This window comes from Primulina eburnea, chromosome 4 (genome assembly GCF_022965805.1).
Source record: "Primulina eburnea isolate SZY01 chromosome 4, ASM2296580v1, whole genome shotgun sequence".
In the NCBI taxonomy this organism is placed as follows: domain Eukaryota; kingdom Viridiplantae; phylum Streptophyta; class Magnoliopsida; order Lamiales; family Gesneriaceae; genus Primulina; species Primulina eburnea.
This window is the reverse complement of record NC_133104.1, coordinates 43182908-43202251: the sequence shown is the minus strand read 5'-3', so window position 1 is coordinate 43202251 and position 19344 is coordinate 43182908. Positions and strand designations below refer to the sequence as shown.

The 19344-nt window shown below is 34.9% G+C and overlaps 2 protein-coding genes across 2 annotated transcripts; one reads left to right on the top strand and one right to left on the bottom strand.

Moving 5' to 3' along the window:
• The first annotated feature begins 561 nt into the window (after positions 1–561).
• LOC140829277 (dual specificity protein phosphatase PHS1-like) lies at positions 562–7264 on the top strand. The gene is made up of 11 exons (XM_073192347.1): positions 562–690; positions 874–951; positions 1037–1179; positions 2285–2489; positions 3063–3239; positions 3326–3486; positions 3893–4973; positions 5222–5368; positions 5468–5695; positions 5802–5959; positions 6530–7264. The coding sequence occupies exons 1-11, from the start codon at positions 664–666 to the stop codon at positions 6888–6890; spliced, it is 2766 nt and encodes a 921-aa protein (XP_073048448.1). The 5' UTR covers positions 562–663; the 3' UTR covers positions 6891–7264.
• Positions 7265–7597: 333 nt separating this feature from the next.
• Positions 7598–13055, bottom strand: LOC140829276 (auxin response factor 2A-like). The gene is made up of 14 exons (XM_073192346.1): positions 12625–13055; positions 12405–12520; positions 12003–12098; positions 11822–11878; positions 11510–11665; positions 11331–11415; positions 10625–10715; positions 10380–10544; positions 10162–10281; positions 10005–10080; positions 9698–9869; positions 8661–9592; positions 8380–8570; positions 7598–8245 (listed from the first exon to the last, which is right to left on the bottom strand). The coding sequence occupies exons 1-14, from the start codon at positions 12722–12724 to the stop codon at positions 8065–8067; spliced, it is 2538 nt and encodes an 845-aa protein (XP_073048447.1). The 5' UTR covers positions 12725–13055; the 3' UTR covers positions 7598–8064.
• Between the last annotated feature and the right edge of the window lie 6289 nt (positions 13056–19344).

The following is a 19344-nucleotide window of genomic DNA, read 5'->3' as shown; positions in this document are numbered from 1 at the left end:
TGATTTTGATTATTTTTTATAAAACATCTATTAATTCAAGAAATTTTTGTTTCTTAATAAAATTCGATATTTGTATATTAGTTTTGTAAAAATAAATTCTAAAGTTTTAATTTTTCCTGAAAATAAACCTATTTCTTTTACTAAACCAAAAGCTGCCAATTTTATTTTTTTTAATAAAAACCAAATAAAACTCGATTATGTCGACATAATAATAAAGATTTAATATAAATAAATCGAAGTTTATTAATAATTTGGTTTACTCAGTTTAGCTTTTTGATAAAAAGAACCTAAACCGAATATATCTATTTTATTATTTAATAATCATAATGTTTATCATATATTATATTTTTCATATAAATAATATTTATCAATAAATATATATAAAATTCTATAATAAATATATGGGCCGGAATACAAAGCCCGCCCCCTAGATTGAACCAGGGACCGTGGTTACAAAGCCCAGCCCCTTTAAACAATGAAAACTAGGAACCGGGCTTTTTAACCAATGCCCCTAAATTTTATTTTTAAATATAATTATTATTATATTAATAAAAACATGATTCGTCAACACGATTTCGTCTTCTAGATCGATCTACTCCTCCAACCAGCACTTGTTCGTTTCCGTTTCCCAGTTTCAACTCCCACGACAGCAAACACACAAAAATGGCTACGGATTCTGACACCTTCCAAGTACATTTTCTAGCTTCCTTTTCTCCTCCAATCATTCATTACTCCCTGAAGCAAATGGCGAGGAAAAATATATATTTTAACGCATAAAAGTTAACCATGCTTAGAATGGTTTAGATCTGAAATTTTAGCTGAGTTTTTTCTGGTTTCAGTCTCTTAACACGCAATATTTTTACGTATATGCAGAAAGAGGAGGATGAGAAGGAGTTAGATTTGGTGAACGACGTGCAGGAAGCCCCGTTGCCGCTTACTGTCACTTCAAGGGTTTGATTTCAACTTTGCTTTTATTAATTTATGAGAAAACCGGTGCCTTTGAGATTGGATGACTGAGGATGTTGGGGAAATGCAGGTGTTGTATATGTTGGGGGATATAACTGCCGGACCCGCATATCGATTTGCAGAATGGTTGGAGTTGGTCCGTAAACGGAGCAGCAAGTATCCGGCATCGGGGTTCCCCCATCGGCTTCAACGTCAGGAGAGTATACACATGAGGTACTTTTTTGCCGGTACATGATGTTTGGGTACTGTCTTTTAAATGCTGTTGCATTGATGATACATCGATTGCATGGTCAGTTATTAGGACCACTGAGCGAGCAACTGTCTGCTATAAGGTTAAGATGGTTGCTTAATTGAGTGAAAGCAGTCCCGTTTTAGATTCCTGATTCAAATTCTAATTAAAGCTTTTTTAGGAAATATATGCATGCGGTAATTCATATCCATTTCGAGTCTGGCATGAACCAAGTTATGTAAATGCTCATATTTTGTTTAAAAGAAGTTGGACATTTTTAAAAGAGAGTACCATTAAATTAGTATGTGATAAACTGTAAAGTAACACAAAAGTCGATTGATTGAGCCCAATAAATTTCTTTGGATTTGGATGGCTTCTCTTGGAGAATCATGGAATATGTTTATAAATCTAATTAGCTGAGAAGCCACGCCTACCTAGGGATATAATATAACTAGCTATTTCTTTGTTATCATGTCACTTGGCTTTATGAATGTCACTATTTACAATTATTTTTAATTATATGAATATCCACTTTACTTTTTTTTTCCCCTGTCTGTTATCCTAAATTTTTATTGGAAGAATTTCCCCCATCAGCACATGAACGGAAGTTTCTTTAAGATACCTGTTGTGGTTATTAATTTGTATAAACTCTTTTCGTGAAAAACTCTCCTTCCTAAGAAGAGAAGACTTACTGAGATCTGACCCACACCGCTGATCAAGACTTTTGTTTGTAAATTGCCTCATGTAAACTGAACATATATTTGTTTTGCGCTTAGCCAAATAGGTGATGCAGGAGTTGTAAAAGAAAGCTGCATTTTATCAGTGTGAAATTAAGCTATATCTCAGCTACATCAACATTCAAGTGAAACAATACTCCTTCTGGTCTTAAGAGGAGCAAGCGTTTTATTTGTAAGCTCAGGAGAGGTGTCATAGGCAAAAAATTTGAACCTACTTTGCATGTTCCAATATTTCTATGAGTGGTTGATGATTAACACTGTTCAATATAGGTCTATTTGTGTTGTTATATCCTTTTTATTTATATGAGAAACATTTGCTTTCCCTTGGCTTATATTTATGTTTGTGTTTTAGTCAAGAAGAAAATAATCTTGATTCAAAAACTGCCTCAACTTCTGAACGAGCTCCAGAAATCAGTTTGTGGGAAAGACTTGGTAAATCTGGCATTATGGACATCAAATCAACCTCCTTCTCCTGGAGCACCCTTTCTTCTCTTCACCGCACAGAGCATAGCAGCAGCACTGAGCAATCCGAAGATGAGATGAATAAAGCATTAGAGGTTTACTAGAGAAGTTTGTAGTTGGTGAATCACTTTTTTTCTCCCCAGTTTTCTGGTCTTTGCATGACTATAGTGTTGTAATTGCTGTGGCTAATCAAATTGGTTCAAAAGGATATCTTAATGCGCCGCTAATATTGTTGACCAATGCATGTATGTGTATACCTATTTGGGCAAAAGATACCGTTATTCCACATGAAGTAAATATGCTCGTGTGTAATACTAATTGTACGATATGTAACCTTTTATCCTCAATGATTTGGCAAATGGTAGATGCCATAAAACTTTCTCCTTTTCTCCAAGCATAATATTTTGTGTTTGTATTATCCCCTTTTTTCGTTCCAGCATTTTGAGATTTAGATTTTCTTTGTGTGTAAATCTTTTTACTCCTCCCTCTTTATGTATGCTAATAAAATATATGACAAGCCATTAACCAACTGCAAATTATACTTTCTTGAGTAGCTGTTAAGTTCTACATAGAGCACGAGAGCTCGTCTAATGATTTTTTTTTTATCTTTCAACGTATGTACTGTTGTCGTTCTTAATCATTGCTTTGTTATTTTTATGCCAGTGCAGGTCACTGTTAATTCTGGTGGTGTGGTGTTTTTCGCTCTATTCAACCAACCAGAAAACAACGAACCTTCTTCCACGGAAGCTGCAGCTGTTATAAAGTTCTCCTCATCAAGGATGGCCACCCAGTCTGAACGACTTGGGTATGAATTTGCGAAGTGGCTCGGTGTTCAAACTCCACAAGTTGTTCCTTCGCTCTTTAGCAATGATTTGTTTAGATACGTGAAACAAAAACTTGAATATGCTAAATTTTGTACACCAACATTCAGGCTAGAGTCATTCACAATTCAAGTTCTGAATGGCTGCAAATTAAGGAGGCTGCAGAAAAAGCAAAAGATGCAGCTATGAGAGAAGGGGATGAGATTGGTGAGATGACATGTTCAGAACTCCTGGAAGCTCTGGAGCTTAGTCGCGGCCTTTTACTTATGAAGTGCGTATAGAATCTCTTGCCAGATGCTATAGTGCGTCTAAGAAAATTTTCTTGCACAAATGCTTATTACATTAGCATAAAATAAAGAGCGTAATAGACAGCAAGGTAACAAATTGCTGAATTTATATTCAATTGTGATTGGATCTTCACAGCCTAATTGAGTCGACCCGTTTTTTATGCACCTACTTCTGCAAGTCTTTCGAATTTCTCGCATGTGTGATTATCATTGTCAAAAATTGCAACACCCCGTAAGATAGGGCCTAAGGCCCATTTAAAAGTTAGAAACAAACTTTCAAGCTAATAGTTAGCTATGCACTTGTAATTAATCCAGGATATGGCAAGATTCTGCAGGCTTATTATCAAAAGCATGCATGATTAATGTTTTACGTAAACTTGACATTTGTAGTTATGTGCATGGATCTCCTCTGTTGGAATGTTCAAATGCATTTGAGTCACTTGAAGCTGCAGAAAAGACTTCCGCAGCCCTGGGAAGAATTTTGATGTTGGACCTTGTTATAAGAAATGAGGATCGTCTGCCTTGTCGCCATCTCAGGTGGCGTGGGAACTTTGCCAATTTACTCTTGTCTGAAAAAGTAGTTAGAGTAAACAACGATGCTCTGGAGGTGGTTTTCAATTCTGCAATCAAGAAATATAGACCCAAAGTGATTCGGGCACTTCAAAAAGAAAGAAGAGCAACTTCTGTTGACTGTAGATTTAGCCCTCCTCATCCAGGATTGGTATCACAGTCTTCTGATGTTTCCGACATAACCGAATCTCCAAAATCTGGTACTATGAGTGTAGCGAGTCTCGCTTTGAATGAGTCATCTGGTTCTGATTTGCATATTGTGGCAATCGACTCTGGAGTTCCTCGGAGGCCGCCAGCAGGGAAACTTGCAAATGACCAAGCAAATTACCCGAAGCTCGTTGAGCTACTCATAAACTGCCCCGAGTATGCGTCAGACTTGTTGCGTGAAATAACTGGAGGAAAACTAGAATCTTTACCACTTCATACCGATACCGAGACTGATTTACACAGAAATGAAATAAGTTCAGTTGTGGTTGAATTCAGAAATGGGTTTCGAGCAGCACTCAGGGACTTGCAGGGATTTCACATGTTTCTTCTCACACTTAACCAGAAACTAGATAGTTTGTTACGTGCTTTTCTCAATATCATTGACAAATCTTCTGGAGACCTTGACAAAGAGGATTTGGTGGTTCCTGAATCCCCGTCACTTGCTAAAGAGATGGAGGTCCATTGTCCTTCCCCAGGCACGGATAGTGTTCTTGTTGATGACAATTCGAATTTGAATGATTTAGAATCACAGCGAACGCCTCCCAGGCCACCATCTTCTGGATTTAAAGAAAGTTCTGAATATTCTCCAATACCACGTGATAGTTCACATGGGAAATTTAGTAAAGGAAGTGGTGAACCATTGGGTAGCTTGAGATTAACGTCAAAGATTCGCGACTTTTACCGATTTGCAAAGGTTTGTGACACAGTTTAAGAGTTGTATGTTGGTCTGAAATAAACGGTATCCTATCATGCTTTTTTGGTCATGTAATGTTTTGAATTCTTTTTCTAGTTAAGCAAATTTTGGGTAAATGTTTCAAAAAAAATTTAAATTATAATAATAGGTAAAAGTGGATATAATTTTAGGAATGATCCATTGTCCGAGAAATATTCTGTGGTAAGATATTTGAAGGAATTTTGATATACAGGTTGTTCCTTTTTCAGGTGGATGCAGAATTAAATAAAGAATTGGAAAAATGGAACGATATGCTTAAAAACGATGCAATTAAACTTTGCCAGGAAAACAATTTCATCACTGGATTTTTTGAAGGTAGTGATAGCCATGGTGTGGTGGATGCTTATGAGTTGAAGGTAAAATCGTCTTGTGACGCGCAATTTTGACGCTATTTTGGTAGTTTTTGATATCTTGGAAATAAGAAGCTCCTTTTTATTTGAATCCTCAAAATTCAGGTGAGGCTTGAACACATTCTCGAGAGAATAGGGTTGATATCTGATGCAGCAAATACTGAAAAACCATCAGAAATCTCCGCTGGTCTGTTCATTGGCGGTGCACTAGCTGCTCGATCCGTATACACTCTGCAGCATTTAGGGATTACCCACATTTTGTGCCTGTGCTCCAATGAAATTGGACAGTCAGATTCTCAGTTTCCTGAGTTATTTGAATACCAAAATTTTTCTGTATGTGATGCAGACCCTTCTGTTTCTCTTCATCTTCAAAGCTTCCTTCACCCCATGCTTCATAATTTTTTTAGACCTATTAATTATAACGTCATCTCCTGAACAGATATATGATAATGAAGACGCAAATATCAGTAATATCTTTCAAGAAGCTCATGATTTCATTGACAGTGTTGAACAAATTCGTGGGAAGGTTCTGGTTCACTGCTTTGAAGGAAAGAGTAGAAGTGCAACTCTAGTTCTGGCTTATTTAATGCTCCGGAAGTAAGTGATGGATGATTTCTTGACGTTTCACATCTATATGATATCCACGTGGAACAGGAATTGATTATATTTGTTATCGTAAGAGAAAAATAGAATATGGAAAGAACCCTAGCAAAGGAATTAAGTAAAACAATTGACAATGAAGATCTGAATTAACCTCATTCTGGATACCCTGCCAATAAGCACATCCCCCTTTTATTCTTTTTCCCCTCTCACGACCCTAATGAGCCCCTCGTATTCGGCCTGTGCTGGTCGGGCTTGCATTAATAGGGTCCGTTGACGACATAATGAGTTGCAAAATATGACAAATTGACATGCAGACAAAAAGAGAGTAGATGAACAAAGAACAAAATCATCCTAAGAATAAAAATAAGTTATTGTCTTGCCAACTAAAGAAATTGCCAATTGGCAATTCTTTTTCGAGGGGAATACATGTTTGATAAAATGCAACTTTATGGCATTTGTTAACATTTCTGCAGATATTGAGTATTGCGTGGGAAGATACGTGAAACATTCAGTTGTCGCTTTAGAAAAAGATTTAGCCCATCAAGGTTTTTTTTCCCAATGCAGAAACTTCTCTCTATTGGAAGCATGGAATGCACTGAAAAGAGTTCATCGTAGAGCCCAACCTAATGATGGCTTTGCGAGGATTCTTTTAAACCTGGATCGAAAGTTGTACGGCAGAGTTTCTATGGAATGGCAACAACGCAGACCAACAATGAAGGTTTGCCCCATCTGTGGAAAGATTGCTGGCTTAAGCAGCAGTTCTTTGAAGCTTCATTTACAGAAAGCTCACAAGAAACTATCATCTGGCAGTGTGGACAGTGCTATGACTATGGAGATACGGAAGGCTTTGGATGCACTCAAAATAAGTCGAGGAGGAAGTGTCAGCCCGACTCAGAGACAATCTCATTCCATGATCGATGAATAGATGGCCTGAGCTTTTCTTGGCTCGTGAAGTGCTCTATAGTTTTTATCGAGAGTGTGTTTGAATTGAGTTTTACATAGGTCAATTTGGCGGAATCTATTGTTATGCTTTAATTTCTCCAGGAAGTTTGAGCAACAGATGGATGGAACATTCATGAATAACAAGAAGCCAGGGAAAGACATTTATGCGTCGTCAACCCCAAGTTTAGTTATGCTGGTGTAAATAGAATAGTTACGTGTGAAGCTGTATTTACTGGTCAAATCTTGTAAGTAATTTGTGTATGAAAATAGTATTTCTTTTAGTTCTACATACGATTAGAAATCATGAATTGTGTATGCATCTGTATTTTCTAATATAAAACTATATATATTTGTATATATTTTTTGTTTTATTTTTCTTTTTCTATTACTAATCTACTTGTATTCGTTAATTACTTCATACAAATATTCTTTTAATTACTTCGTATCAAATATTCTGAACTTCATCAAATTATTTTTTATACCCCCTTTTCTTTTACTTCGCTTGATTCATCGTTAATCGAACCTCGTCAAATGCTTGGCTTCAATTTTGTTTTGTAATTATTTATCTCATATTAATCAAATCATTAAATTAAAACTACAATATTATCTTTTATATTTTTTATTTAAATTCATTAATTATTAAAAACAATAAAATTTTATACCAAATTTAATCAATTAAAATAAAAAAACTATAATTTATTAAATATTATTTCACATCTATTCAAATATTTTAACAATTACAATATTATTTATTTATCCAATCTCGTCAACTCAACTGAACCTAAAGAAATCCATCGCCCACAGACTCCTGATACTTGGATTGATGCTTAAAAGTTACAAGGAGCTGATATCTTGTTAGTCTAAACTCTAAAAGTTCTTCCAACCCGAATACAATTTGGTACGCTCCACCATGTACAAAAACCTAGTAACCCCGTTGAATCACAAATCCATTTTCCACTTATAATTATCAAAACGTGTACAATACTAACCCACTTCTAACACACTACATCAACCAAGATCATAAGCACACTGCATCCTATTCTGATCCTCTTATTTTACACGAACATGGGGACAGAACAGCAAAAAAGTCTCGTGTGCATATAGGTTGAATTCTCGAAATTTCTAAAATAAGGTGGGAAATGCCGAGCAAACAAGGTCTAAGTAGCAGGAGCCATGTTTGATGATGAAGTCGTCTGCAATTTTTTCGCTTCTTTTGAATCTAATCCCTCTGCAACTGAGGAGGTTTCCTCTCCATTAGAGCCAAAACTTCTAGGATTCATACGAAGCACCTCCTCTTTTGTAAGGATTAATATCTTACGAGCCATGTCACAAAATTCTCTGGTTTCGACAAGAAAACACTACTAATGAGCATGCAGCAAAATATTAGATGCACTAAATACGGAAACAGTGTAAAAGATAAACTGAAAACTATGGATAAAAGTGTTTAGAAAAGAGGGAAATATATATCTTACTCCCAAGGATCATCTCCAACAAGCATCATATCATCCTCATCATCTGTATAAACAAGAAGCCAATTCTTGCTACGAGCCCTGAGTTCGCCATTGAATACGAAGAGATTATCCAATTCAGCAATCAATTCATCGTAATTGTGGAACTTCGCAAGTTCTATAGACCTTCCAAGGGCCATTCCCTGCTTATGAACCTGAAATCGAGACATTTAAAATATATTCATATATATAAAGATGAATAACTATTGTCTGTAGAGGGAAAATGTCAATATCCCAGATAGAACCTTGGTGCAACTTCTTGTTGAAACAGTACTAACTTTGCCTTCCCTCTCTCTAGCTGCAGGATGGAAGCTTTGAAATTGTTTCTCTGATTCACAAACAGCAGCTGAAAAGTTCGGTTTTGAGCCCTTCGACTTATCACACCTTTGATCAGGTTCAGTCGTAGAGGAATAATAGGAGTTTATGCCTTGCTGTGTACGGCCTGAAGGCTCCATCCCTGTATCCAGCAATGCTGGCTTCGATGGTACATAGTTGCTAATAAGTTGAATACCAAAGAGCTTGCAATTCCCTTCGTTAGATTTCAGAGACTCGGGCATTTGTTTGCATATGGACTGCGCTGTTAGGTTTTGTGGTTGTTCGGGCAAGATTTGGACGTAAGGTGAGGTTGGTGGAGGCATCAACCAATTTGTTTTCTGATTGTAACTAGTAGGACAAGATGTCGTAGAAAATTCTCTTAAAGTACTGTACCTGGCTTCCGAATGTGGTTGATAAGTCGTATGGCAACTTTGAACATGAGTTTTTGAACCAGAATTCATCGCATCAAGTGGCCTGTCAGAAGGAACCATAGACCAAGTGTTCCCAAGTAAACCAAACTTTGCCTCTTGCTCTCGTGTTTGCCGTTTCAAATTTGATTCATCAGAAAACATACAGAAATTGCGGGTTGAATCAATCTGTGATCCCAACCCTGACAAGAGATCTGTGAATGATTTCTCCGTCCTTCCTGAAGATAACCAGTTATCTGATTCATATCTTCTTGAAGTAGACACACAGTCAATTTGCTCATCTTCTACTGGTGGAGCACATAACAGTCGCTTCTCAGACATGTTTGAATCGTCTCCCTCCAAGAAAGTGCCTCTCAAGGTCGATAGTTCTTGTCCTTTCGAGACCTTTGGAATCCCACTGGAAGGTGTCGGGTCTAGTGCCATCTTAGGAGCACCTAGATTACGTTATAGGCAATTAATCATGATTCGGCTTGAAATTAGATATATAAAACTACAATCATAGAAAAACGACTTTGGATAGATTAAATTGAGAAACACACCTTCCCTGGTAAGAACAGAAGAGTCTGGAGATGAAGGCAAGGTACTTGGTCGAGGCCTTTTTGATCTGGGGACTGGAATTGGGTTCATTGCATTAGGAGGCAAAGCAGGTTCTATGTTCCAAGGTGAAACCCTGTCTGGTCGAGGAATTGCAGAAGTTTCATCCCACCGCACCTTTATTCAAAATTAAAGGAAGAATTCTCAGAACAGAATAAAGAGAAAAAATTAGCAACTGAGGGATGTTATGAGCCAAAAAAATTAACAAGGCAACGAGGAGAAGGAGCCTCATTGGGATACAAAAACAGAAACCTTTAGACATCTCCATTTTGAATTTGGCCATCGTTTTGCATCAGAGTCTCCAACACCAACTATAGTTCCAGTAAACCTAAAATAAAACAATTTACATGATAAAACAGCACGACGAAATCAAAAGAAAAGTTGCATATCATTCAAAAATACTACCTACCTCTGTTCTGGTGTTTCTTCACCTTCAAATTTCATTTTAAATCTCATTCCTACCGAATAATTGCTTTTTACAGAGTTTACATATTGATCATAAGGGACAATAAATTCAGCCGGGCTGGTCCTGTGACCAAAATGTGAGGTGTTGAGGGGATGATTAAAATTTAGAAGAACAATAACGCTTGCCACTGAGAGAGATATATGTTAGATCGAGCAAAAAACCTGGGCTTGTAAAACACAGTGAACATGGTTTTTGTTTGAGTAGCATGCCAAGCTGTTGCAAGAACACCAAGATGCATGTTGTGGCTGGATATGACCGATGATGGAACATTACCCTGTTGTTTCATAGCACGCCTAACTCCAACACGCAGCTCTCCATTCTCCCCCCTGAAATTGTGCAGCCTTTGAATCAGGTGTATAGAAATATAGCCATAGATAAAGGCGTAAAAGTAAGACTGGTATCTAGCCTCAAAAATATGAAGGCATCCCCAGCAACAAGTCTCTTTGAACTAACAAACACGCTCCACCCACTCTGAAGGAGGTGCCTCCTGGGTTGACCTGGGATTAATCAAGCAAACAAAATCAAAAGTCGACCCTCCATTCAGAAGCAATCAAGAGTTGGCTCGTATATAAAGGCAATCTACTAAATAAACACAGATTCCATATCATATAAGAATGTGTTTCTTTCTTCTTTTTCTTTCTTTTCTTTAATCTTCTCCTCCCACCCCCCCCCCCCCCCCCCCCTCTCTCTCTTTTTTTGGGCAATCGAGCATGCATTATAGAGCAACAGTTTTGTTTCTAATAACTACTATTCTTGGTAAATGATTTTTCGATATTTTAGACTCTTAGCTCTCCCTGAGCAACCTTTTAACCAATTTCTACAGGTTGAAAAACTCTCTTCTACTGCCTTCGAAACCCAATTTCATTTCTTTACGTCAATATTACTTCTTATCTCATAAACGTAAAATAGAGCCATTATATAACAAAACAAAGACACATTTACTATCCCAAAGACTTATGTACGTAGACACACAAACACATACACATGATTGGTTGATAGAATCGACAACTACTAACATGATCTCAATTTTCTAAAGGTTGAGCATGATTTATATCAATCCAGAATATAGTGAATAAGCTCAAATCATGAAATGAGATTCATCAGAACGTTACCGCGAAAAATATGCCTGAATCGCCACTCAATTCCATGTAAATCTTTGGCCACTAATTCCTGAGTGGGAGGTTGCTTTGTCATGTCCTGTCACGTTATATAATCATACTGTTACTAACACAAAAAATCTTACAGCCCTAATCAGATAATATCTCATGACTTCGGCTGGACTCATCCTAACCAATGGGGGCAGGCATTCATCAGCATGTCGTCTTAGCACTGAGAACCCACCATGGGTGCTTGTATCTGATGCGGTAAGAATCTTACAAAAAGAATGGACATGAAAATGCGGTGGTGAAGGAGGCAAAGTCTCCTTCTTCGAGGCATTATCATCTTGCTGCAATAGCAAAACACATCAGAAAGAAAAAAAAATCAAGATATCTCTTACCCTGTGAAAAAGTTCCATCCAAAGTACATAAATAGGACAAAGTATTAGCTCATATAAATAGCACAAAGTATTAGCTCATATAAATAGCACAAAATTGTAGCTCACATTTGGTTCGGGTATCAAAATAATCTGTGCAAAGACTTCATCGGTATCTGGTTCAGCCTGTTCATGGAAACATAAAAATATAAAACATACGAACTCTCTACAGATAATAAACCAATACAAATTTCATAAAATGCTGTAGACAATCTAATTGGTTCATTTATGTTTAAGGGAACAAATTTACCTTCAAATACACATCAACAACTCGACAGAGGATCTTTGGAGGAAGATTATACACTGGCATCTGCAGGTCTGCACTTTGTTTAGTCGACGCCTCCACCTATGCAATAAACCCCACAAACTCCAATAAAAGATCAAATCAAACAAAAGCCCCATTAATCTGTGAAACGCATTAAACAACCACCATAGTTATCTTTCATGCTCTCCGGAGAGAACATCTATAATCTCGTAGGATTAGTGAGCTCCAATTTCTAGTTAACAAATCTAAACGAACAGCATTAAAATAAAACAGTTGGACTCAAAATGCCAAAAATGGAAACAGATTGAACAAAAGTATTCTCAGATTCAAGAACTTGCCAAACGTTACAATTACTAAAACAAAAATCTATTAAAACAAAAATCACACCTGTTCTATGTGACCCTGAGGAAAATAGAAAACAAGCTCGTTTTCACGAGGCACCGGAACTAAAGGACCGGCGCATGCTTTCCATAACTCCGTGTACAGCGCTGTCTCAGCATCCACTGTGATAAATAAAAATTAAAACTTCCGATCGATGTCACCAGAAGATAGACAAAATTTCCAGAAGAAGATATTAAAGAGGGAACAAAATAAGCCAAACTTTCACCTGAATTATCTTTCCTGGAACCTGAGCTCTGTTTCTCCTGTCTGGGAACACAATCATTTGTCTCACGAAAACCCTTGACCAGAACCTCAGAAGCAGCCATGCTCAATACACAACTTTCAACTCAGATCTCTCACATCTCATAACCCACAAACAAAATCAACAAAAACCAAGGAAATTCAACTCTGAAAACCGGTAAAACAATAGGGAAAAAGAAATGAATCAGCCCAAAAGCCCACACCTCACGCGTGTTCGTGACTACGTAAGAAAATTTGCGATAGCAGGGAGGGATCTGAGGATTTTCTGCGAATGAATTCAATCATCCTTGAGAATTTTTCCTGTGCCCGTGTCGAGTCTATCGTTAGGACAAATGAAAGGGTAGGGAGAGAGTAAGAACGGAAATAGGCGGTGACAAATGGGGTCCGGATATTCGGGAAAATGAATCTGATCATTCGTATTTTTAAAAAATTCATTAATATTATATAATAAAATACCTTCTTTTCGTTAAATTCCCAAAAGCATGTTTGGTAATCAAATAAAATAGAACAAATATCTTGTGAGACGATTTCACGAATCTTTATATTTAAGATGAGTCAACTCTACCGATATTCACAATAAAAAGTAAAACTCTTAGCATAAAAAGTAATATTTTTTCATCGATGACCCAAATAAGATATCCGTCTAATAAAATACGACTCGTGAGATCGTCTCACACAAATTTTTGCCAATAACATAATCACTCTTGTGTTGCCAAATTATAAGATAACCAAAATTTTTACTTTAAAAAAATAAGATAAATTTGACATATGACGATGATGGTATAATTGAGGTGAAATTATCATTATTTTTTTAAAAAAAAAAATTATTTTACACATAGAAAAGAGATATAAAACATATAGATGTATTGATATGATTTCATATTAATATTTTAAATTGATCACATCTCTTTTTGTATTCCACTAGAGCTGAAATTCCTCTTATAGAATTTCAAATTCTCACATTTAAAATGGAGAAGTTTAAACTTTGAAATTCATCTAAGTAACAACTGTCTTTTTCAAACATGGAGCATTAGTTTCCGCTTGTGATTGGGAATTTTGAAGATGCTCAAAAAATATCTAGTTTGAATTGTTGATCTAAATTGTTATAAAACCAAACAGAGCCTTGTCCAGAAGTAACCAGTGGCGGGGACCGGCAGACAAATCTTGACGGCGTTAGTTGTTGTTGGTATGTTATAGCTAGGGTCGTCAATGAACGTTAAGTGGGAAGAAGTTTAGTTTTCATGGGAAATTGGGGTTGTCTTGCCAAATACGGGCATAGTAGGATGGGTTTAGTGCGCACACTCTACCCTATTTATTAATCTCTCTTTGGTTACTTTTATTTATTATTATTATTTATTATTATTATTATTATTATTATCATGCGCTTGCTTCCGCCACGTTTGTTATTGGGACACTCATGCATCATGCTTGTCTTTATGGGTTATGGATAATTTAAAGATCTTGTCTAAGTTTTTTTTAATGTAAATAATTAAACATCCTAGCTGCTAGATATAGCGTACGTGTATCTGTGTTATTGGCTATGGGAAATTAAAATCCTGGCCTGCTATTTTTTTTTAAAAAAAAAAGTTTGACTTTTTATTCATCCATCCCCGATTCATTTAATTTTCAGATCTTAATTATTTAGTTAGTTTTCTAAAACATAAAATTTACGCTATCGATAATAATTTTCTCCCTTTAGTTTGAATTTTGAAAAGTCAAGAAAGTTTACAGTGCTCTATATATATATATATATGTATGTATAATATATATTGGAAGAATGCAAAGTATTAACCGATGTAAATATAATAGCAATTCTTGCATGCCGTGCGTGTGCATGCTCCGTAATTTTAATTTTTATATAAAATTTATTGTGTTGGTATAACTTTTTTTCATTTATTATGTTTCTTTTTCTCGTGATAATTCAGTGTGTGCGTGTGTTTATCACATTTTTAAAAAAAATTAAAATTAAAAATGAATAAGGTGTATTATTAATCAGTTTAAACAAGTGATTTAGAAAATTGATTAGGGTAATATTGATATGCCACCAACCTACCAAATTAAACACTTAGGGTCCGTTTGGTTGAAGGATAGGATAAACTAATGATTAGTACGTAAATGATAAAGAAAATGATTGTGGTAAGATTGTAATATATGGTGTAAAATAATATTAAGTTTGGTACGATTTTTAAGTGAAGGATAATTTTGAATTTTTTGATGAAGATACGAAATTGCCCTTCCCCTTTGCCCCCGAAATATTAGCGACGGCTTCTTAAAACCCGTCGCTAATAGCGACGGTTTTTGAGAAACCGTCGCCGATCTTGTGAAACCGTCTCTAATTTGACATTTAGCGACGGTTTATTAGTGCACGAAACCGTCGTCGATCTTGAGAAACCGTCGCCGCTTAGAAACCGTCGCCGATCTTTTTTCAGAAACCGTCGCCGATCTATTTTCAGAAACCTTCGCTAATTTCAGTCCACTCGGATAAAACTAATCCAGCCTGAAAGCATGGATACATTTGCCAAGTCCAACAGTAAAAATTGTCCAACAATTAGTCAATCTCAAATTTATTAATTGGACCAAACAAAAGACTATCTAACAATCCACCCATAATCCCACCTACCAAACTAGGCCTTACTGTGAGTCCATTTTCCACCACAAAACAAATATTCTAATTTTTTTGGCGACAAATTCAGATTTACTTTTCCATTCGAAAAACCCCATGCTTCAATTTTTATTTTATTTTATAGTTTTACATTAACTTTTAGGAAAATCGAATTGATTAGATTTGGTTTTTTACCTAGATTTGTCATTAAATTTTATGTCTTAATAATTAATTTTATAAGATATCACAAAAATTCATCTATCACGTTACTCATAAATAAAATGTATGCGTACGCCACTAGTTATAGATGTACCTCATGTCATCCACTGATATACAATTAATGAAAATATACAATAAAAAAAAATTGTTTAATATTTGGACAATTGAGGCTCTCAGAAAAAAAGAGAGCGTTGGCTACAAAATTAAGAATGAGCAGCGGGAAATGTTCGAGGTAGGCGAAGCATCAAGTCGGTCGGTGGTCGGAGGGAGCCCGACAGGGGAGGTCCCAGCACGTGCGCCTATTGGTTTCCGGATGACAAGACATGTATTCTTCCACCTTCTACTTGATTCAAGATCTAGATCGGAATATTTCCCCTTATATGTAGAGACAGTGTCTCATGTATAGATTCAGGGTCCAAATTTAGTCACAAGTACATGGAGTCAACTATTTTTTTTTTAAAATCACAAATGTGGCTAAATTTGAACCATCTAAATCCCATGGAACAGTGTCCCCGGCACAAGTAGGATCGAACGATCCACTTAGATCCCACGATAACTCCAACTTAAATACAGGTAGAAATTAAATTCTCAATTTGCAACACATGCATAGTAAAAGTTTATAATTGCATGACTGATTTTAAAATGGAAAATATTATATATTCACTTTAAATGGCAAACCACTATATGCATTGCATTTTTTTTGGTAATGTTATTATACGTATAATTTGTAACGACACCCTACGAGTTCGTCATTGTCGATTTCAGATCGAACGGCACGAAACAACATTTTTTTCAAATTATCAATCATAATTATAACTTCAGTCACTTTAAATTTGAGTCATAGGTAGTTATTATTTAAAATATCTTAAAATATTCAAAAATAGGATAAAACGTAGATTAAAAAAAAAATTATCCAACTTTTTATTATTAGGACATAGGCATGAGAATAACTCGATCGGGGAATGACAAATAAATTATAGGGATTATATAATTATAATAAGTTAAAGATATATATATTTCGTGTTGTCTCGATCTCCTTAGTTATCTCGTTCTAAACTCTCACTTACTTTAATAATAATTGGTGAATTAATTGCCTCTCTTCGACGAGGACGAGGATGCCTTTAACACTTAAAAGAAAAGTTGTGGTTTTTTTTAATAAATAAATATATTATCAGATACTAAATAATTTCAATTTGTTTATCGTGGCAAGAACTGGAAAATATAAATTCATTTTAATAGTAAATATTGTGTTATCGACTCGTTCCATAACTATAGTAAAAAACTAATAATAATATTTTTTTCTTCAATCGATTCGGATATAAAATTTTATTTTTGTATAAAATTAATTTGTCAGACTGTGTTTTAAATATATTTTCCTACTAAAATTTGACGTAGTCATGTAAACGATAATTTTTCAAGAGAGAAACATAGGACGTCATCGAAACCACCTAATTCGCGCATTTTGCACGTGTTTTAATGTTGAATACGAATTTAATTTTATTTCGTTTCGGATGGTATTTGACTAATTCATCTACTACCCTATAATAAATTAATTAATTATATTGGTCCCACGTCATAGCACCCAATCCCTAATGAAAAGATAATCTTAAATAATACTATACTATAAGATTTTAAGCTCGATATTATATATAGTTATGGCTTTCTTGAATACGTTGCTTGTACGTGTCTGATAATTTGTGGGTTCATCGGTTTAATTATGGCCAGAAATTAAAATTAAATTGGAACTCATGTGCATCCTATTAAAATCCAACTTCTATAAACCGTTTCATTTGATTTATTTTTTGTTTTTTTTTAAATTGTGGATTTCAAATTATGTGCTTTTGTAAAAAAAAAAAATTTATAGCTTGTGGGATATTTTTAAATTTCAAAATAAATTAATATGTAAAACCAGAACACAAAAATTCTTATAAGACAGTTATACAGATCAATTTTGTAAAACAGATATCTAACCCAATACGATGTATGAAAAATATTATTTTTACCTTAAATGTATCACTTTTAATTACATATATGAATTAGATAGACATGTATTGGTTTTTAACTTTTGAACAGACGGGGTTTACAATAATGAATATTGTAAAAAGCGTAGGGTGATGTCTTTTATTTTCTATTCTGGCAATCGAACATGCAATACCGCAAATTTGTCGTGTACGTCTTTCCTTATGTTGTCATTTCAGCTGAAAGTAATGTTATATTTGTTCATGTGTGCTTTAAATAAGTTTATTATTTCTGTGAAATTACTTCTTGGATTTTAGAAAGATGAATTTCATTAATTACGCCAGTTTGCTGGGTCGTTGATTCCAAACAAGCATATCCAACTAGAAAATTGACAATAAATTTGTACTCTTAAAAGCTATCGCGTTTCAAATGTTTTATTCTAACAAGTAAGCCCAACAATATTCATTCCAATGATAACATGAGACCCATTCAAATAGATATATTTATATTATATATATGTAATATTTTTCGTTAAATGGATCAATCATGTTCATATTTACAGAAAATAATATTCTTTTTCATGAATGAAAATAAAATATACTTATAAAAAAATTGAAATAAGGAGTAATGTTTGGTGAAAGGTACTCATCCAATGGATAGCAAGATATCGTCATCTTCGACAAAAAATTTTGTTCTGACTAAAATGTATTGATTTTGAGACTTATAAGTTAACTTGGTATCACATTCCCCACAAAAAATGTGTCGGCAAAAACTTGTGTGAGACGGTCTCACGTGACGTATTCGTGAGATGGATATCTTATTTGGGTTATCCATGAAAAAATATTATTTTTTATGCTAAGAGTATTATTTTTTATTGTGAGTATGAGTAGGGTTAATCCTGTCTCACAGATTAAGATCCGTGAGACGGTCTCAAATGAGACCCACTCAAAGTGTGTACACACTTAAATATTAAACCATCATGTAGTGATGGGAAGGTGCGGTCGTCGATATCTTTCGGGTGTAAACTCTCAGAATTATTGTGGTCAACTTTATGATTTTGTTATGGATTGGCATTATCTGATCCGGGATTAAATTTGTGGGAATATTCGTAGAAAAATAAGATGCTTGGTGGGAACTTAAAGTAGCCATAAGCCAATGCCACACAATATGTACTCGAAGAATTATGTAATAAATCTTTTTATTGTTAGGAATCATACTTGAAGCTAAATATTCGATTTTGGCAATGACTTTTGAACCGAAATCGATCAAAGGTTCAGAGAAAGTCAGTGTTGTCTTACCATTCGAAACAAAATTTTAAAAAATAAAAATCCAGAATCGAATGGAAATTTGAAAAAAGCTCGTGTCAGAATATTTCTATCACCCCGGTTTTTGTGAACGACAAAATAAAGTATCTAGCTGTTTCAGGATCCAATCGCTTATTATCCGTAATTATAGGTTTTTTTGACTGAAGGATATATATTAACTGCTTGAGAGAACTCAAGCTGTAGATCACATGTATTCCGATCACGTACAAGCAAAATCGTTGTAGTTTGGCCACATCGTTTATATTTGAACAATTCAAAATGGATACGTTGAACTCAAGTTGCTTCTGAACAATAATTATAGCTAAATGATTATTTAATATTTCTTTTTTTTTTTCGAAATTTTTGCTCAGGTTGCTTCTGAAAAATAATTATAGCATAATTTATACCAACTCCGAATGAAATAATTTTTCCCAAAATGTCCAAATGTCATTTTAGAAGCTATGAGCTAAAATTTCGAAAAAAAAAAAGAAACATTAAATAATCATTTAATGTTTTGTACAATGATTGAAACAACAATGTCATTTCGTCGGGTCTCAAGTACAAAAGATTGTTAAAAAGTACTTCTGACCATTCAAACTTT